This window comes from Petaurus breviceps, unplaced genomic scaffold (genome assembly GCF_028583685.1).
Source record: "Petaurus breviceps papuanus isolate PSGF00001 unplaced genomic scaffold, PetGlider_PUasm1.0 99, whole genome shotgun sequence".
Classification (NCBI taxonomy): domain Eukaryota; kingdom Metazoa; phylum Chordata; class Mammalia; order Diprotodontia; family Petauridae; genus Petaurus; species Petaurus breviceps.
Genome location: NW_027187465.1, coordinates 17,012,585 through 17,034,925, shown reverse-complemented (window position 1 = coordinate 17,034,925; position 22,341 = coordinate 17,012,585). Strand labels below are relative to the sequence as shown.

The window sequence follows — 22,341 nt, the reverse complement described above, 5'->3', positions numbered from 1 at the left end:
TCTTTCTTTCTTTCTTTCTTTCTTTCTTTCTTTCTTTCTTTCTTTCTCCTTCACTTCTTTCCTTTTATTTTTCCTTTGAACTAGGTCTCTCTAGGCAAAAGTCTGGTAGTAAAGCAGCTACTCCAGATCTGAATTACTTTTTGGCATGGCAGCTTTGACCTACTCTGTTTCCATCTTTATTCCCCACTTCTGAGGCAGACTGGTCTCCCCTTGGCCCCCAGCTTCACCATTTTTGATGTGAGACAGTGCAGTAACCTTGTAAGTTCATTCCATTGCTCTAAGAAAGCCTGGGCTCTCAAGAGGCTACAAGCCTCAGACCCCCAAAGAGGATGAGAAGGAGAAAGAGGAGAAGAAGAAGAAGGAGAGGAGGAGAAGGAGGAGAAGAAGAGGAAGGAGGAGGAGAAGGAGAAGGAGGAGGAGGAGAAGAGGTCAAGATGACTGGCTATGGCTCAGATTTCCTCCACGCAGGGATTCATGTTCTTCGGTGTTTCAATCACTGCGCAATTGTGTTCTCTTGCCTCTGGAGCCCTTATGTCAAATCTCTTCCACTGATCTACTTTTCTCTTGTTGTTGTTCTTTTAATAATTATCAAATAATTTTGATTATTACTCTGTTTACCGTAGAGTTTGAGTTCTGGTAATAGTGAGTCCCTTTAGGGGCCACTAGGTGGTGACACAGTGCATAGAGCAATGAATCTGGAGTGAGGACAAATCATCTTTCTGAGCTCGAATCCAGCCTCAGACACTTACTAACTGTGACCTTGGGCAAGTCACTTATCCCTGTTTGCCTCAGTTTCCTCATCTGTAAAATGAGCTGAAGAAGAAAGTGGCAAATCATTCCAATGTCTTTGCCAAGAAAATCCCAAATTGGGTCATAAAGAGTTGGATACTATGGAAAAAGAGACAACAACAACAAAAAGGTTCCTTTAATTCCCTACTTTTTTATGATTTCCCTTGAAATTTTAATAATTTCCTTCTTTTGAATGAACTTTGTAATTACTTTTTCTGGTTCTAGTAAATAACCATTTAGTAGCTGAATTAATGTGATACTACTAAATCCATAAATTAATTTAAGTACTATCATTATTTTTATTATATTGTTCTGGCACACCCAAGAAAAATTAATGTCTCCAGGTATTTGTCTTCCTTTATTTCTGTAAAGAACATTTATAGTACTATTTATATAAGTTCCATGCATGCCTTTGAGGTTAAAGCCCAAATATTTTAAGTATTTCATAGTTCTATTGAATGGAATCTATCATTTTTCTGCTGGTTTTTAATTTGTAGTTTAGATTTTTGTGGATTTGTTTTGTATTTGATAACTTTTAAAATCTATGGTTTTAATTCATTTTTTGATGAGTTTCCAATTATTTCTGAGCAAAACCATCATATCACTTTGTCTTCTCTTTAATTTCTCTTGTATGTTTACTATAGCTAGTGTTTCTAGTATTAGGCCCACTAATAGTGGGGAGAGGGTTGTTTTGAACTTTATCCCTGTATTTATCAATAGAGTTTCAGTATTTTTCTGTGAAAAAGTGCTAACTCATTACTTTAGAGTTACAATTTTTGTCATAACAAAGAAAGACCAGCTAGGTGGCCCAGTGGATAGAGTATGGGAGCCGGAATCTGGAAGATCTAAGTTCATATCCAGTCTCAGTCACTTACTAGCTGTGTAACCCTAGAAAAGTCATTTAATAACTATTTGTCTCAGTTTCCTTATCTGTAAAATAGGGATGATAATAGGTAGCACCTACCTCATAAGGTTGCGATGAACCAAATGAGACAATAACCATAAAATACTTAGTGCAGTGCCTGGAACATAGTAAGCAGTATATAAATGTTAACCCTTATTTTCATTGTTGCCTACACTTCTACATGTTGTTAGGCTATGCAGTGAAGAGTCTGGAAGACCTGAATTCAAATACTGCTTCAGACAATTGCTAGTTGTGTGACCCTGAGCAAGTCATTTAATCCTTCAGTCTGTTTCCTCATCTGCAAAAGGGGATAATAGCATCTACCTTCCAGGATTGTAGTGAGGATCCATTGAGATAATAAATTGTAAAGAATTTGACACTGTAGTTGGTACATGGTAGGCACTTAATAAATCCTTCCTTCTTTCTCTCCTTTCTTCCTTTCCTTCCTTTTTTCCTTCCATCCTTCTTTCTCTCCTTTCTTCTCTCCTTTCTTCCTTTCCTTCCTTTTTATTCTTTCTTCCTTTTTTCCTTCCTATGTTTCCTTCCATCCTTCTTTCTCTCCTTTCTTCTCTTGTTTCTTCCTTTCCTTCCTTTTTTCATTCCTTCTTTCCTTCCTTCTTTCCTTCCTGTTTCCTTCCATAGTTCTTTCTCTTCTTTCTTCTCTTGTTTCTTCCTTTCCTTCCTTTTTATTCCTTCTTTCTTTTCTTTCTTCCTTCTTTTCTTCCTATGTTTCCTTCCTTCCTTCCTTTTTCTGCCTCATAGGGTCTTCAGCACAAATGAGTGTATTTCCTATACAGATATTGTTTTATTATTTTTATTGACATGAATCATGTCGTTAATATAAAAGCAGCTTGTTATACTTCCAAATTGAGCTTGGAGAACTTTTTTTTAATTATTGCTATAGACTGCTAAGTTTCTATTTAAAATGTTTCTATCAATATTTATTAGTGAAATTGATCTGTCATTCTCTTTCAGCATTTTATTACTCCCTGGTCTGAGAATCAGGATCAGATTTGTGTCATAAAAGGAGTCTGTTAAAGTGTCTTATTTCTCAATTATTGAGAATGATTGTTGTAGTCTAGGTATTACTTGCTCTTTACTTGTATGATAGAATTCCATTTTATCTGGACTAAAGATCTTCTCCCCCTTTGGTAGCTCATTTATAGCTTACTGGATCTCCCTAAAATTGGATTGTTTAATATGTCTGCTTCTTGGTTGGCTAGCTTGGGTATTTGAGACTTTTGTAGCTACTCATTCATTTCCTTTGAATTCTCAGCTTTGCTGAACGATAATTGTATAGAGCAGTTTGTGATAATTATCTTTATTTCTTCCCTGCTCACTGGGAATTTGTGCCACTTATTTTTGATCTAGATAATTCAATTTTCTTCTCTCTCTTCTCAAACTAAGTTAGCTAATGGTTTGTCTAGTTTGTAAGTATCCAAAAACAGCTCTTAACTTTTGTTTAACAGTGTCATGGTTTTATTTTTTATTTTAATTTTACCTATTTTTCTTTTATTTTCAAGGTTCTTTTTTCCCTTTGTCCTTGGTTGGGGATTGTTTACTTACTCATTTTCCACTTTTTAAAATTTTGTTTAGCTAATTAATCTTTTTTTCTATTTTGTTAATATAGGTTTCCTATTAATGCTTAAAGCCACAGTGAGATTTTTAGAACAATCAAAAGATCTGTATTTTTTTCTTTCTGAGGACTGCTTTAATTGCATTAATAAATTTTGGTATATTGTTAGCTTGTTATCATTCTCTTTATCAGAACTATTTGTTGTTTCTATAATTTGTTCTTTGATCTATTCACTCAGAATACTGTTACTTAATCTCCATTTAGGTCTGTATCTTTTGTTTATATTTTCATTATTAATTCTTTTTCTTTATTAAATCATGGTCTACAAAGGATGTGTTTAATGCTTCTGCATTTTAATATTTATTATTAAACTACTAACAAATTAGTACTGTGTATTAATTGTTAAGATGGTAATTATTTTACAATCAGCAATGGATACTAAATAAAATGTTAGCATTTTACGGTCATATTGTTAATTATATATTAATTATATCATAGCAACATCATTAATAATATTTTAATATTTATATTTATTTATTTATTGGTTCCTAGCACCTGGTCAATTTTGTAATGCCCAGACATTTGCTTGTATAATTTAATATGCCCCTTTATGCAACAAATGTTTTACAAATATTTTTCCAAAAATTTCTTTAGCTCCATCTCTGTTTTGTTTTGCTTTCCTTGCATTACATTTATCTAGCTCTGAGAAAGAAACATTAAAATCTTCTGCAATTATTTTTGATCCTATGTATATCTTTATGCAATTTGGTTAACATTTTATGCTGCTTAGTACATACATTATTAATATATGCTTTGGGAGAGACAGTGTCCAGGATCAGAGAGGTGACTATCCTGCTGTACTATGCTCTGCCCAAATTGCATCTAAAGATACATAAGACTGAAAAAACCTCAAAAGGACATCTTGACAATGAAACTTTAATGACAATGTGGTCCTGGTCCAGTAAGTTAAGGCTTGGGACACATGGAGGTTTTGTTATAGAGTGCTCCCCGGAGAACAACATAAAGGCTTGATATTCCTTCCATTCTCATCCAAGGTCCTATAGTGGAGAACTTTCTAGTGTCTGTACTTCCTATTTCATATATATTGAGGTATATGGGGTGTTGAGAGAAGACTAGCCCTTCTGGTGTGAGGGCCTGCTGAGCCATTTTCAGGGCTGCTCATGTCTACTTGGCACTCAGTTCTCACCTGTGGCTCCAAAAAATTTTGGCATGCACAGTGGCCACACCCTAGTAAACTGTTTCAGCAGACAGGATAAACCAGGTTGAAGGTAACAAAGAGACCTCAAACTCATCAGTGAATTAGTAAAGTGACTATCCCTAGTATGTGAAGACTTCCCCAACAGGTTAGGTGAATGAGAACAATTTGTTCCAATAGCCATGAAAGTGGCTGAAGCAGGTGTGGTGGAGTGCTTAGAGCTTGGTCTGATAATCAAAGATGCCAAGGTCATCTGCATTTCAAACGATCACCAATCATCTTGACTTTCTCTTACCATTGGACTTTGATGACTCTGGAAGAGAAAGTGAGGCCAATGACTTCAAGCAGCTCTGCCTCACTTAAATCCAATTTATACACAAGTTAAAAGACACCACCCATATCATTTTACCATTTTTACCTACCTCAAAGTTCTGTGGCAATGAGCAAGTGACAACAGCAGGTACAGATATACCCTGCACATAGGTGGCCTAGACCATAAGGAGAATCAGTGCATGATTTTTGCTTGCAAATAATTGTTCACTCAATATAGGCTATGAGCCTGAGATACAACAGAATATGGATTGATTCTCTACCACTGTGCTAATTTTAGCCTGATAACACCCATAAAACGGAGGTTCTCTGCCAGCTAACACCACACCATTCATATGTGCAACCATCACTTACAGCAAATGGAGAGATTTTGAATGCAAGGGATAATTTCACTTACCTTGGCTGTATGCTTTCCAGGGATGGTGAGGTTCCATGGATGATGAGGTTGATACTTGTATTGTTAGAGCTGGCTCAGTGTGTGGGAGGTATTAGGGTGACCACCATACTGAAGGTTTACAGAACCATTGAGCTGACCTCATTGTTGTATGCCTGTATAACCTGGACCGCCTACCAGCGCCATGCCAGGAAACTGAATGGCTCCCATTTGAATTGTCTTAGGAAGATTCTGAAGATCACCTGGCAGGATAAGTTACTGGACTCTGAGGTTCTTTCTTGAGCTGAACTGTCAAGCATTCAAATTCTACTGCAGAGAGCACAACTCCAAGGGCAGGCCATGTTGTTCAAATACTAGACGCTTGCCTAAAAGACTATTTCATGGAGAATGCATAGAAGACAAGTGCTCACACGGAGGTCAGAAGATGTGATACAAGGGAACTCTCAAGGTCCCTCTGAAGAACTTCAGAATCAATTGTGAGACATGGGAGACACTGGCACAGAACCACCCAGCATGGCATGCCTACATCAAAGAAGGCTCTGTGCTCTGTAGAAAAAGCAAAATTGCAATAGTTCAAAAAAAAAAAATATGAGATGCACAAATTTAGAGACATCTCCACTCCATATGTTCATATGGACCCAACCTGTGGCAGAGTCTTCTGAGCTCATATTGGTCTGATCAGCCACAGATGGACACACTGGACCCTGACTCCAACAGGGTGCTGTCATTGCAGTGCCCTTTGAGTGCAAAGGACAACAATCAATACTTCCACTATATCTCTCAGCCAAAGTCACTTTCAAGGACAGTGCCAACTTCAGCAAACAATGTAGAATTTTGTTTTTGTTGCTGTTTGTGCAGCCTCAAAACCCTCAACATTCACAGAGATCTTTATACAGTGGTTCTTATTTTAAAGTCTGCAAAATTAAAAAATTATATTGATAGCTATATGTCAATATCTCTAGTATCCTTTGTAACCCAACATATTTTAATGTATGCATTTAAAAATATGATTCTGGACATGGGTCTGTTGGTTTCACAAATCTGCCAAGAAGATCTAGGTCACAAAGAAAAGTTAAGAAGCTGTAATGTAGAAAAAGAAAATCCCTGAATTTTTCTCCTGTTTCCCCCTCCCTCCCCCTCCATGATCATGTATCTAATAGAAATAACTGGAGTTTTTAACAAAAATATGAAAAGAAAAATCCATTTATTAAACAACAATAAAAAAAATCCAAGAAGGGAAGGGGAAATAAGAAAAGTGTGTGTATTAGGGGTGGGGAAGTAACTGCATATGTCTCACATATGTGTATGTACCAGTGTGTCATTTGGGGAGATACATGTGCGTGAAAGAATGGAAATGCATGTGGGGATGGCTACTCCATGAGCTACTGTGTACACAGCTGTTTGGCTGAGTTCATCTGAATTGGGAGAAGATTGACATGCACCTAGCTCAGGGTGCTTTAGGCACAATGCCACCAGGAGCCAGGAGGAAGGCTTTATTTTTGTAAATAATTCAACCATTGTTTTCGTTAACATAGAACAATCCTCATGAGGAATTCCTTCTACTTCTAACTGCTCTCCATCAGATTCTGAGCACAGAGATTCTTAACCTGGAGTTGGCCTTGAGTTTTTTAAATATTTTTATTTAAATAAGTATTTATGGGGCAGCTAGGTGGCACAGTGAATAGAGCACTGGCCCTGGAATCAGGAGGACCTGAGTTCAAATTCGATCTCAGACACTTAACACAAAAACTAGCTGTGTGACCTTGGACAAGTCACTTAACCCCAATTGCCCTCCAAAAAGCAGGAAAAAATAAATAAGTATTTATAAAATCTTGGTAACACTATTTCACTGGGCAGTGCATTAGGTAGAACACTGAACTTGAAGTCAGGATAAACTGAGTTCAAATCCCACCTCAGACACTTACCAGTTGTATGACCCTGGGTAAGAACCTTGACCCCTCCCAGTCTTCATTTCCTCATCCTGACTTCCCAATGTTATTGTGAGCATCAAATGACATAACATATGTAAAGGACTTTGCAAATCTTAAAGCAATATATAAATATAAGTTGCTGATATTAGTAGTATTAGTATTATATTTCCTTAGTAATTCTATGTATTTTATTTTATGCATTTAAAAACATTATTATCAAGCAGATAAGCAGATAAAATACAGAGAAAAGATCATTGGCTCTGACCTTCGGAGACTTGAGTTTTAAGGTCCATAAGCTTCACTAGATGGCCAAAAGTCACCATGACACTAAAGTGATTAAGAAGCCCTGCCTTAGAGAACTACCTGGGCTTTCGAGTGGTTGTGACTTTCTCAGTTGTGACTTCCCACTAGTATGTGTCAGAAGTCAGACTTGAACACAGATCTTCTTCACTCCAAGATCAGCTCTCTCCCCAATATCCCAAGACACCTCTAAAGCCTCAGCCTATCAACTTTAAAAAGACATCCAGAATGTTAGGATTAGAAAATATTACAGAGATCATATGATCTGACTACCAATAATTTATAAATGTGTAAACTGAGACCAAGAGGGCTTGAATGATGTACCTAAGGAGACAGAGATAATTATTGTGAGAGGAAAAACTAGAATCCAAGTCTCCGGCTTCCTAGTCATTTTCATACAACACATACTTATTAAGCTCCTAACATGAGCCAAACACTGAGTCATTTGCTAGTATTCAAAGATGAAAATGAGAGCAACCTTTGACCTTCAGTAGATTATAATCTAATGGAGATAAAAGAAGTAGGTAGGCAGGGAGGCACATTGAATTCAATTTGAAGAGAAAGAAAGCTCTACAAGCTGGGAGGAATTGTTTTTTCCATTATATCCCCCTTGTCTGGCTCAATGATAATTCACCAAGTCATCAATGAGCCATTATCCAAAGGACTGGGGTCCCTAACCCTTAATGTGAGAAATGGGGTTTGGGGAAGAGATCTTCCTACCAAAGACTCCAACAAGCTAGAATTCAGAGGAGATTCCAAGACATTGAAAGTTAATATGCTTAAAGAAAGGGTGGGGAAACTGTGCCTTCAGTCTACATATGGCCTTCTAGGACCTCAAGTGCAGCCCTTTGACTGAATCCAAACTTCACAGAATAAATTTGTCTGGCTTAAGGGATCCAAGAAATCAACATCTCAAGCAGTAGTTGAGGGATGCATGAATAGAAACAGGTCTTTGACAAAGATGTGATGTTTAGGGTAACAAGAGCCCTGATTTTATGGGCCATAGTTTACCATGACTAACCAATATAATGTCAAAGAAGAAATAGCATTAAGTATAGTACTGCTGTATTATTTCTCTCCCATAAATCATAGGCAGTGAAGGAGCCATAGACACTGGATCTGAGAATGTAGACCCAAATCTGCCCTGGATGCCCACTATTTGTGTGACCCTGGGCAAGTCATTTAACCTTCAGGACTTTATTTACTCCCTAAATTTGAGGAATTGGATCAGATGATGTCTGAGATGCCTTCTAGCTCTACAGAGATGATTGTATGATTCTATGAAACATCAGCTAGGTGGCACAGCGGATAAAGTGCTACGCCTAGACTTGGGAAGGATCATCTTCATGAGTTCAAATTTGGCCTCAAGACACTTTTTAGCTGTGTGACCCTGGGCAAGTCACTTAACCCCATCAGCCTCAGTTCCCTCAACTGTAAAATTAAAGTATTGTCCAAGGGGTCCCTGGAGTCCCTTCCCATCTCTAGATATTTCATCTTGTAGTCCCTCAATATTATCCCTGAGAAGCATTTATTCAGTCTTAGTCAGTCCAGAAACATTTATTAAGCACCTATTTCCTCATCTGTCAAATGAGCTGGAGAAGGGAATGGTAAACCACTCTAGTATCTCTGCTGAGAAAACCCCAAATGGAGACACAAAAAGTCAGACACGACTGAAACAACTGAAGGACAAAATGTGCCAAGCACTGTGCTGTTGAGGATACAAGGAAGGGAGAAAACCAGTCCCTGCTCTCAAAGAGTTTGGTGTCTGATACAGAGGATGACGCGCCAATGACTATGTGTAGGCGAGTTATGTGAAGGGTGAATAGCAACGTTAGGGAAATTGGGAAAGGCTTCCTGTAAAACAGATGGCATTTGTTCGGTGCTTTAATGTTTGCAAGTCACCTTACAAATATGATCTCATTTTATCCACAATGACCCTGAGAGAGAGGCACTATTATCATCCCCATTTTACAAATGGAGAAACTGAGGCAGGCAGTGGCTTCCCAGGGTCACACAGCTGGTAAGTATCTGAAACCAATGCAGAACTAAGCTCTTCCCAAGATTCACACTTTGACCACTGCATCACCTCAATCCCTCCCCGGCTTCAGGTCAACCATCTTTTACTATGGACAAAAATTGCTCCAATTGCCAATTAATGGCAATGTGAAGTCTGACAACCTCGTGTGTTTGGGGAAGCAACATACATAATCACATACAGAGAGATGAATAATTCTGACAAAGAAAAGGAAAGTGGAAAAATGGGTTGCTGGTCTATAAAGCATATGGAATGGTATGTTGGCACTGATGAATATGAATGACTTTGATTGAATGAAAAGAATGACTTGATAACCTACCGGCAGAAGAATGCAGACTCTGCTTTCCTATACCACTGGAAATTTACTGGCACTAATAAAAGTATTAGAAAAAAAACAGAAATTGTTTGCAGCTCATACAAGGATTTTTGTGAGCATGGATGAAAGTCTTGATTGAGCCAGGGAGTCATTTCTACTTCTCAAAATTGTGATATTCTTAGTTCTTTGGTTCATAGAAGGTGGAATTTTAGTGGGGACTTTGAAGGATTTTGTTTGAAAACTTTTTTAATGAGGGAAACCCATTCACTTCCAAGGCAATCCATTCCACATTTGGAAAGCTCTAATATGGGGCAGTTTTCATCTCTGGCCCCCTAAATCAAGATGAAATCTACCCCTTTGGAACTTCACCCCTTTGGATCTAAGCTGTCCTCTGACCCTAAGCACAAGAATTCTCTTCTACCTTAAAGTTTTCCAAATACACTTGAGAAAAGTTTTCATGTTCTCCTTAAAGTCTTCTCTTCTATGCACTAAACATTCCCAGATGCCTAAATGAATTGTCATTGCATGATTTTAAGGTGTTTTATCATCTTGATTGCCCTTCTTTCTTTTTAAGCAGTTAGGGTTAAGTAACTTGCCCAAGGTTACACGGCCAGTTTTTTTTGTGTGGGTGTTAAGTATCTGAGGATGGAACCAATCCCTGGTCCTCCCAACTCTGAGGCTGGCGCTCTTACTCACTGCACCACCTAGCCGCCCCTTGATTGCCCTTCTTGGCACATTCTCCACCTTCTCAATAATTTTTTCTAAACTGGGATGCCCAGAAATGAGCACAGTCCCACATAGAGTCTAATAAGGATGGAACACAATAACATCCTCTCTTACTTAGTCATAGAGACATATTCTAAGGCAATATTAGTCCCCTTTTTTTGGTTGTTATATTTCACTGTTGACATATTAAGTTTGTGGTCCACTAGGGTCTTAGGGTTTTCATCTGGAAAAGATCTTTGATACAATCTAGTCCAACTACCTCATTTTACAGAGGAAAAAATTAATATCCAAGGAAGTTAAATGCCTAATCTGGGGATTCCAAATTTATAAGTGACACAATGGAGATTTAATGTGATGCTTTTTAAAAAATATAATTCATTTTTAACATTTTAAAAATTTTGAGTTTTGCATTCTCTCACTCCTCCCCCACTCACTGTGAAAGCTAGAAATGTGATCTCAATTATATTTGGGAGATCATGCAAAATGTATTTCCATATTAACCATGCTGCAAAAAAAAGCAAGAAAAATGAAGTGAAAAAAATCACGCTTCAATTCAAACGTAATGTTCTTTCTATTTCTACTTGTTATCAATCAATGAGTTCAACAAACAAAACTTAAAATAGATAGGGGAAAAGAGACATGCATGCAACTTTGGGGCAGTGAAGCAAAGCAGATGGAGTTCTGGGTTTATAGTCACAAAAGATTGATTTGCGTCCTCACTATTATCACATCATTATTCAATGGTGACTCTGAAGAACTCAAAGAAATATGGGAAGGCTGGTAGGAAGGAATTCAAAGTGAATAAATAAATAAGCACTTATTATAAATTATTATTATTGATTATTATTAAGTTTTCCTTCTGTGTTAAAACAATTATTATCAATGCAAAAAAAATTAAATAAATTTTCAATTAAAATTAAACAAAAAGTCAGTATTATTCCCTACAGGACAATGACACAATGAACTAGAACTCTATCTCAGACCTCCAAACTCTCATCCCTGGGCTATTTCCTCTACTAGAAGATGAGATAAAATGGCAGATAATGAATGCAATGGAGAGACAACTAGACCTGGAGTCAGAAAGAAATGAGTTCACATATTGACTCAGATATTTACTTGTTCTGTGACCCCAGGCAAGTCACTTCACCTGTCTGCCTCAGTTTCCTTAATTGTAAAATGGGAATAATAATAGCACCTACTTCCCAAGGTTGTTGTGAGGACAAAATAAGATAATATTTGGAAAGCAATTTGCAATCCTCAAAATGTAATGTAAATGCTATCTATTATGATAAACATATAATCAATCAGTTTAAGAACAAACAGAGTCAAGTAGGAAATTTAAATAAGTGCCATTCATATATCCATGTTTTTAGAAGAAGGTACATAGGTTATATTATGCCTCATTTTATATCTGGCTCCATTCAGTTGCCCATTGATGGTTTATAGAATGGAAATAAAAACCCCTGGTTTCATTGGTTATAGGTATTTCCTGGGTGAGGAGACTCCCTTTACATTGTAGGTGGGTAACTTCTTTGCAGCTCATAGTCTTTAAGAGCTAGTTAGAACACTGAGAGGGTGTTTGCCCAGGGTCACATAAGCCAGTATATGTGAAAGGCAGGATTCAAATTCATGTTGTCCCTGGTTCTGAGGCTGGCTTTCTTTCATCTAAGGAAGAATGTATCTTTGAGACCATGACAAGATATAAAAACACACCATGTAATCTATAGTGCCAAGAAGTCATGGAATAAAATTTAATTAAATCAATCAATCAATAGATAAACATTTATTAATCACCTGTTGTGTGCCAAGTACCATGCTAAGTGCTAATGAGTTACACTAGATAAAGGGAAACAATAGAGCAGTATCCATCCTGGCCTCAGAAAGACCTCGATTCAACTCCTGCTTTTCACATGTTCTAGCTAAGTGACCATGGGTAGCAGAGAATTTCTTTTATTCTCTAAGATTACAAATTATGGAACAATTGTCCAGTTGGGAGTTTATCCCTACCAAGAATTTCCCACACAGATGAAATCACGGTACCAGAAAAAAAAAATTTAAAAGGAAAGTCCAATCAAGTCAGGGAAAAGTAAACTTCAAAAGAAATGATGTCAGGGTAAAGTCAAGATGGAAGGGAGAGGAAGAAATAAGATAGAGTAAGAAGTCAATTCTAACTTATCTGCCAAACCTCTTCCACAAAGATCTAGAAAATGTGCCAGATCAAGTTCTTATGAGTAAATTAAAAAGACACAGTGATTCATTTTTTCAGCCCACAGATATTTAAGAAGACAGACAGAGGCATCTGCAAATACTGGGGAAGGGGATCTGGCCAAGAGCCCCTCACATGGAGCATTCCAGTTCCCAGGGACTTAGAAAAAGAGGTTGAAAAAGCCATCGATGAGCTCCCTAAGAAAAAGTCCCTAGGACTGAATGGATTCACAAGTGAATTCTACCAAACATTTAAAGAACAATTCATTCCAATACTATGACTATTTGGAAAAAATAGACAGACATGGAACCTTAACAAATTCCATTTATGACACAAATATGGTGCTGATACCTAAAACAGAGAAAAAAAATGATCAATTTTCCTAATCAATATTGATGCAAAAGTTGAAATAAAATACCAGCAAGGAGACTATTGCAATATATCCCAAAGATCATACGTGATGACTAAATGGGATTCATGCCAGAAATGTATGACTGCCTTGATATAAGAAAATTATCAGCATAAATGATCCTATCAATAACAAAACCAACAAAAATCATATGATTATCTCAATAAATGCAGAAAAAAGATTTTGACAAAATGCATTCCTATCAAATATTCCTCTTAAAATAACAACATTCCCTTTAAAAAATAAATTAAACAATATTCCTATTAAAAAACACTTTAGAGTATAGGAATAAATGGAGCTTTTTCTTAAAAAGATAAGTAATATTTTTCTCAAACCATCACCATGCATTATCTGCAATAGGCATAAGCTAAAAGCCTTCCAAGTAAGATCAGGAGTGAGGCTAGGCTACCTATCATCATCATTGTTATTCAGTATTATATTAGAAATGCTAGCTATAGCAATGAGAAAAAAAAAGAAACTGAAGGAATTAGAATAGACAATAAGGTAACAAAACTATTACTCTTCACAGATGATATGATGGTATAGTTGGAAATATTCTAGAGAATCAGCTAAAAAAAACTAGTTAAAATAATTAATGACTTTAGCAAAGTTGGAGGATATAAATAAATCCACACGAATCATCAGCATCTCTATATATTACTAACAAAGCCCAGCAGCAAAAGATGGAAAGAAAAATTCCATTTAAAATAACCATAGATGATATAAAATACTTGGAAGTTTATTTGCCAAGACAAACCCAGGAATGACATGAACACAATTACAAAATACTTTTCACACTAGTATAGTCAGATCTAAACAATTGAAAAAAATTTACTCGGGTAGACTAAGTCAATATAATAAAAATAATAATTTTACCTTAATTTATTTATTCAGTGTCATTACAATCAAACTACCAAAGTTATTTGTAGAGCTGTAAAAAAAAAAATAGTGGGAAAATTCCCCTGGAAAAATAAAAGGATTAAAAGGTCAAGAATATCAAAGGATTTTTTTTATGTGAAGGATAACTAGCCGTAACAGATGTCAAACCATATTATAAAGTGGTAATCATCAAAACAATCTTATACTGACTAAGAGAGAGAGTGGTGAATCAGTGAAATAGATTGAGTACACTATAGGCAATTACCATAGTAGGCTAATGCTTAACAAATGCAAGGATCCTAGCTCTTGGGGTAAAAAATCCCAATTTTAAAAAAAAAAAAAAAAATGCTGGGAACATTAGAAAGCAGTTTGGCAGAAACTAGATACAGGCCAAAATCTCACACCACATACCAAGATGAGGACAAAATGGGTATATGATTTAGACATATTATGGGATACCATAAGCAAATTAGTAGAACATGGAATGCTTTTCCTGTCAGATCTTTGGATAAGGGAAGACATTATAACCAAACAAGTTATACAGAACATTACAGGATGTAAAATGGATAATGTGATTACATTAATTTTTTAATTGCACAAACAAAACTTCCTTGAATTTAACATATATACATACATGCACACATATATAGATATCTCTGTGTGTGTGACTTGGCAATGCAGCCAAGATCAGAAGTAAAGCAGAAAACTGAGGGAATATTTTTATAGCAAGTTTCTCTTATAAAGGCCTCATTTCTCTAATATATGGAGAACTGGGTCAAATTTATAAAAATATAGGTCATTCTTCAATTGAAAAATTATTAAAGGACGTGAATAGACAGTTTTCAGATGAAGAAAACAAAGCCACCTATAGTCATATGAAAAAATATCTAAATCACTATTGATTGAGAAATGTACCACAAAACAACTCCAAGGTACTATCTCATACCTATCAGGTAAGCTAATATGACAGAAAAGGAAAATAATAAATGTTGGAGGGGATGTAGGAAAATTGGGACACCAATGCACCATTGGTGAAGTTGTGAAATGAGCCAACCGTTCTGGAGAATAATATGAAACCATACCCAAAAGGTTTCATAAAATTGTGCAAATCCTTTGACACAGCAATACCACTACTAGGTCTGTAGCCCAAAGAGATGAAATGAAGAGGAAAAGAACCCATATGTCGAAAATAACTTTTTATAGCAGCTCTTTTAGTGGTGAAAAAGAATTGGAAATTGAGGGGATGTCCATCAGTTGAGGAATGGCTGAACAAATTGTGGTATATTATTGTGATGGGGTACTATTGTGCTATGAGAAATGATGAGGAGAACTCTTTTTAAAAATCTGAAACGACTTATATGAACTAGTGCAAAGTGAAGTGAGCAGAACCAGGAATATATTGTACATAGTTACAGCAATATTGTACAATGATCAATTATGAATGACTTAGCTATTCTCAACAATACAAAGATCCAAAACAATTCTGAAGGACTATGATGAAAAATGCTATCCACTTGCAGAGAAAAAATCAATGGATTCTGAATGCAGATCAAAGTATGCTTTTTTTTTAACTTTCTGATTTGTTTTTGCCCATATTTTCTTTCACAATGTGGCTAATATGGAAATGTTTTGCATGACTGCACATGTATAGCCTACATCAAATTGTTTACCTTCTCAAGGACAGGAAAAGGGGAAAGGAAAAAAGAGAACTTGAAACTCCCCTTTTTAAAAAAATGTTAAAAAAATTGTTTTTACAGACAACTGGAAAAATAAAATATTAAAAATAAAATAATTAAAGTACTAGATATCTATGATGAAAAAAATCATATTTCAAGAAGTGATGAAAGAAAACTGCCCCAAACTTAGAAACAAAAGACCAAGTAGAAATTCAAAGAATCCAATGGCCACCTTCTGGAAGAAAGTGAAAGAAACCCCCAAAACGAAAACTCCCAGAAGTGTTACAGTCAAAATCCAGACCCCGAAGATCAAAAATACAACAAACAGCCAGAAAGAATTCAGCTGCTAAAGAATTATAGTCAGCGTCATATAAGATTTAGGAGACACCACTAAAAAAGAGAGGAGAGTATGGATACAGAAATATGTTTCACCCAGCAGGGAAGCAGGAAGCAAGGGGGTTAAGGGAAATGAGGCAATAAAAGGAACATTAAGTGAGGAATTTGTCAGAAGCAAAACAATTTCTTGAAGAGGGGCAGGAAAAGTATAAGAGAACAGAATGGAAAAAAAAATACACTGTTAGCAATCATAATTGTGAATGAGAATGAGATGAACTCACCCATTAAACAGAATGGGATAGTGAAATGAATTAGAAATCAAAATCCAACAATATGTTGTTTAAGAAACACACTTGGAACAAAATGCTATATACAGAGTTAAAATAAGGGGATGGAAAATAATCTATTAAGTTTCAGCATATATATATGTATGTGTGTATAATATTACATGAAGTAATATTACATATAGTGTGTATTTCTTTATCATTATTATAAATTATTATGAAATTTGAAAAGTATTTAATACCTTGCCTGGCACACAGTAGGCACTTTATAATTTCTTATTTCCTTCCCTCCTTATTCCTTCAATGTGAAAATTAATAAACCCTTAACTATCTGATCTTTTTTTTGCTTTTTTTTCCTTTTTGGAGGGGGAAGGAAGGGCAATTGAGGTTAAGTGACTTGCCCAAGGTCACATGGCTAGTTTTTGTGATAAGTGTCTGAGGCTGAATTTGAACTGAGGCACTCCTGACTGCAGGGCCAGTGCTCTATTCACTGCACCACCTAGCCACCCCAACTATCTGATTTTTAAAAAGCAGAAAATCAAATCAATAAAATAGCAAATGAGCAAGGTGATTTTCACAGCAAAGCCAGAAGAAATAAAAAGAATAATCAGAACATATTTTGAACAGTTATAAACTGACAAAACTGAGAAAGCAAAAGAAATAGAGCAATCCCTTCAAAAATGTAAAATACCTGAAGTATCAGGTCATATAGAGATCTTGAAGAATCCAATCACAGAAAATGAAATAAATCTAATTGTAAAGAAACTAAAAAAGAAAAATATCCTGAATCTGAAGTGTTAGTAAGAAAATTCTATTAAATTTTATAGGAGAGTGAGTATTTATTCTTCATAAATCATTCTCAAAAATTGTGAAAGTATCCTATCAGACTCTTTTTGTGAGACAATTATCATCCTAATAACTAAACCAGGAAAATAATAACACAAGGAAATAAAATTACAAGCCAGTATCATTAACAAATATTGACTCAAAAGCTTTAAACCAAATCCTATTAAAGAGTACAATGATTTATTCAAAATATCATTCATTATGATCAAATAGGATTTATACTAGGGATACCAGGATGGTTCAACATTAGGAAAACAGTCAGCAAAATGAATCACATTAAAAATCAAAATATGGAGAACTACATGGTCATTTCAAGTGGCAGAAAAAGTCATTGACAAATATAACACTTTTTATGCTATACCATAAAAATATAGGCATAGAGAGATATATTTACAATATCAGTTTTAAAAATCCATCTAAATTCAAAACCTTTTCCAATAACTACAGGAATGAAACAAGGATTCCAAATCTCCCCACTATTTGATATAGTTCTGGGGATATTAGCAATAGCAATATGACAAGAAATGAATTAAAGGAATAAAGATAGGTATTTAGGAGATTAAACTCTCTCTGTTGATGAAATGATGGTTTACTTGGAAAACCCTAGGGAATCAGCAATGATACTAATTGAGAACTTTTTTTATTTCATTTTTAATTTATGGAATAAAACAAGTATTTCCATAACAGTATAATAAAAAAGATGAATGTATATGAAATTGAAAATCTACTATGCACAACTTGCCATTGCTTTAAAATATATAACAAAATTATCATGTAAATTATTTTTTCTTTCTTTTCTTTCCTCCCCCCACCCTAAAGATAGTTAACATTAAATACAAATAGGTGTGTGTGTGCATACACACACACACACACACACACACACATGATTATTCTATATATGCTTCTATTTTTTAGTTCTTTCTCTGGATATACATAGTGTCCTTCTTCACATGTCCTTTATAGTTTAATTTGGATATTTATAATAGATAAAATAACTTATTCTCTTAAAGTCATTCTTTTCTTTTTTTTTTTTTTAGCAATCGGGGTTAAGTAACTTGCTCAAGGTTACACAGCCAGTTATTTCCGGGTGGGGTGCTGAGTGTCTGAGCCCGGGATTCGATCTCCAGGTTGTCCCAACACTATACTTGCTGAGCCACCTGGCCGCCCCTAAGCAATTGGGGTTAAGTAACTTGCTCAAGGTTACACGGCCAGGTGTTTCTGGGTGGGTGCTAAGTGTCTGAGCCCGGGATTCGATCTCCAGGTCTTCTCAACACTGGAGCCGGTGCTCTTACTTGCTGTGCTACCTGGCCACCCCCTTAAGTCATTCTTAAGACAATATTGCTGTTACTCCATTCAATGCAAAATGAGACAATTAATAACTTCAACAAAGTTGTAGACTACAAAATAAATCCTCAAAAATTAACATTTATATATAAAAATAATAAAACAAGAGGCAATCATAGGCAGGGAAATCCCATTCCAAAAAACAACAAAAGGCATAAAATATCTGGAAATCAAAATCCCAAAGCACACAAAAGATGTGTGTAGATTCAACTACAAAGTACTCCTTAAATAATTAAAGAACAACCTAAATGCATGAAGGAATATTCAGTGCTCATAGCTAGGCTATGTCAATATAATAAAAATTACAGTAGAACTAAAATTAATTTACACTTTTAATGTTATACTACTCAAAATACCAACAGAATACTTTAGAGTTTGTTTAAAAAATAATGATGAAATCCATTTGGAAAAACAAAAGATCTAGAATATCAAGAGATATGATGAAAAGAAATAAGAATGAAGGGTAAATAACACTTCTAGACCTCAAACTATATTTAAAAAGCAGTAGTTCTCAAAAGTATCTGGTATTCTTAAAAGAGAAAAATAGAGATATAAATCAAATGGAAGACAAGGGCGATTAAAGAACAATAGAACTCACTAAACCTGTGTTTGATAAATTGGGAAAAAAAGTTACTTAGAGAAAAACTCCCTATTTGATTTTTTTTAAACTGCTGAGAAAACTGGAAAGAACTCTGGCAGAAATCAGGCTTAGACCATACCTTATAGCACATTCCACAATATATTCTAAATGGATATATGACATTAATATTAAAGATCATATTTTTTAAAGAAGAGAAATAAATCATTTACCTCTCACAACTATGAATAAGAGACATATTCTTAACCAAACAAGATATAGAGGCAATTATTAAAAATGAAATAGGTAATTGATTACTGGAAACCAAAAAGCTTCTACACAGATGAGAGACAGACAGACAGACAGAGACAGAGAGAGATAGAGACAGAGAGACAGAGAGAGAGACAGAGACATAGAGAGACAGAGAGAGAGAGAGACAGAGAGAGAGAAAGAGAGACAGAGAGACAGAGAGAGGTCAAAGTACATAGAATAAGAAGGAAAATGGTTGAATGGGGAAAAATCTTTGCAGCAGATTTCTCTGATAACACTTATGTATCTAAAATATATAAACAATTAGTAAACATGTGTAAAATTAATAGCCATTCCTCAATAGATAAATGGACAAAGGATATGAACAAATAGTTCTCAAAATAGCCACAAAGTATTTGACCACATAACAAAATGGAAACAGTCATTGTTGGAAGGGCTGTGGGAAGATAGGCACACTAATGTGGTTAGAAGAGCTGTGAAATTATACAACCATTTTGGAAAATAATTTTTAATTATGCAAATAAATGACTAAAATGTCCATATCCTTTGAACCAGAGACTCCATTACTGTATTTATGATGAAAGGAATTCATCAATAAGAAAAAAGACCCCATAATACTCCAAAATATTTATAACAGCTTTTATGATAGGAATGAGAAACAAAATAGAGGCCTATCAATTGGGGAATGGCTAAACAAATTGTGGTACATAAATGTAATGGAATATTACTGTGCTATAAGAAATGATGCATGTAATGAATACAGAGAAGCATGGAAACATTTATATGAACTGATGCAGAGTGAAGTAATAAGAGCCAAGAAAACAATATACACAGTGACTACAACAATGTAAATGGAAAGGACAACACATCAAAAAATAAAAAATAAATGTAGAAAATTATAAATCTTGGAGCCGTAAAGACCTAAGTTCAAAGCCTGTGTGACTCTGGGCAAGCTGCTTAAATTTTCTGCGCCTCATTTTCTTATTTGCCAAATGTGGGGATGGGACTCAGACTCTAAGGTCCTTGTCCCTAAATCTGTGATCGTATTGTCTTCCTTCATTTGCTAGTGTGTGTATGTGTGTGTGTGTGTGTGTGTGTGTGTGTGTGTGTGTGTGTGTGTGCGCTTAGGTCTTTAGAGCTCCAAGCTCAGCGTTGATTCAAGGGAAGGTCAGAAAAAAAAACAAACTTATACTATAGTCATTACTCTTTCCACCATGCCACCTAAATGCTTAGAGTAGGTATTGAAAAAGGCATAATTACAATGTTTTGATGAAGCCATGATCCCAAATGGTCACCCCATGGGATGAGGCAAATAGCACCCCACCCGAGACTATTCTTGTCTTTCTTAGAGCATAGTATCCAGAAGTAAACCACGCACCCTCCGTGTGACTTTGTGTCTTATAACTTCCTACCTTGCACAAGGCCTAAAGTATTGTAGCACCTGAGGCTAGAGTAACAGCAAGCAAGGGAGCAATAGGGCTGCTCCCTTTCTGACGGCTCTGAACGCTGATGTATGAATACTTTAAAAAGACTTGACCATGAGTAACTGCTTAATTCACCGCAGCAGTCAAGCAGCTACCATCAGCAGCAGTAGCAGCATCACTGTCATTGACAAAAAGACAGGCATTGATGATGCTTGGGTGCCTTGTAGTAGAAGCGGTACAGGAACGATACCCACCGTGCCCCACTATCAAGTGCACAAAACGATGCCTGGACAGCCTACCAGCACCACGCCACGAAACTGAATCGCTTCCATGTGAATTGTCTTAGGAAGATTCTGAAGATCACCTGGCAGGATAAGGCACCAGACACTGAGGTCCTTACTCGAGCCAAACTGACAAGCATTCAAACTCTGCTTCAGAGAGCGCAACTCCAATGGGTTGGCCATGCTGTTCGAATGCAAAACATACGCTTGCCAAAAAGACTTTTTCATAGAAAACTTATACAGGGTAGGGATTTACATGGTCGTCAGGAGAAGCGACACAAGAACACTCCCCAGGTCTCTCTTAAGAACTTTGGATCTGATTAAGTGGCATGGGAGACTCTGGCACAGGACCGTTCAGCATGATGTGCCCACATCACAGAAGGTGCTGTGCTCTGTGAGCAAAACACAATTGAAAGAGTTCAAAAGAAAGGCGAAATGTGCAAATTTGGAAAATCCACCTCCAATGTTCACATGGACTATCCGTGCCCGACCTGTGGTAGAGCATTCCGAGCTCGTATTGGTCTGATCAGTCACAGCTGGACACACTGAAGCTGGACTCTGGCATGGTGATGTCATTTTGCTCCTCTTCGGGAATGGAAGACACCGACCATTTCAAATGCAGCTCGGGCACTATCTTCTTCAGGAAGCCCTTCCCAAGCACTGGGAATGCCAACTCCCTCCTTCCCAAACTTCCTTGCATTAACATGTACATATATACATGTACATATATATAAATATATCTATATATTTACACACATACATACACATATACGTATCTGTGTGTCTGTGTGTGTGACTATATAGTAACTATATATATAAACTATAACTATGTACTATATAGTACAGCATATAATATGTATGTTGTGTAGTATATACTTTACTGTATATAGTACTAAGTAACTATATATACATATACAGTAAACTATATATGCTCTATATTATAGTTTATAGTTTTATTCATTGTGTATTTCTTTTATAGTTTATATACACATTAAGAGTTACAGACGTTAAATTCAGTAAACCATATACATACGTATATAGTTAAAGTAATGTGTGCAGTATAGGTAATGTATACCCATATATAGGTATAGATATGTATATGTGCAATAGTAATGTATACCTTTATATAAGCATACATTATTATTGCATATATAGTACATATATTATTACATATACATTATTACATATATTCTTAATATGTCACATATATATTTAATATATACACAGTATACCTAATATACACATACATTAATGTATGCGTTAACCTATATGTACATTCTATCCCTAATCCA

The 22,341-nt window shown here is 35.8% G+C and overlaps 1 protein-coding gene across 1 annotated transcript in view; it reads left to right on the top strand.

Moving 5' to 3' along the window:
* LOC138156189 (proline-rich protein PRCC-like) overlaps window positions 1–21,089 on the top strand; it is a 98,314-nt gene extending 77,225 nt beyond the window's left edge. Inside the window, 1 exon segment of the mRNA XM_069081398.1 lies at window positions 20,909–21,089. Within this exon segment, the coding sequence (XP_068937499.1) occupies window positions 20,909–21,089 (181 nt within the window).
* Window positions 21,090–22,341: the final 1,252 nt, after the last annotated feature.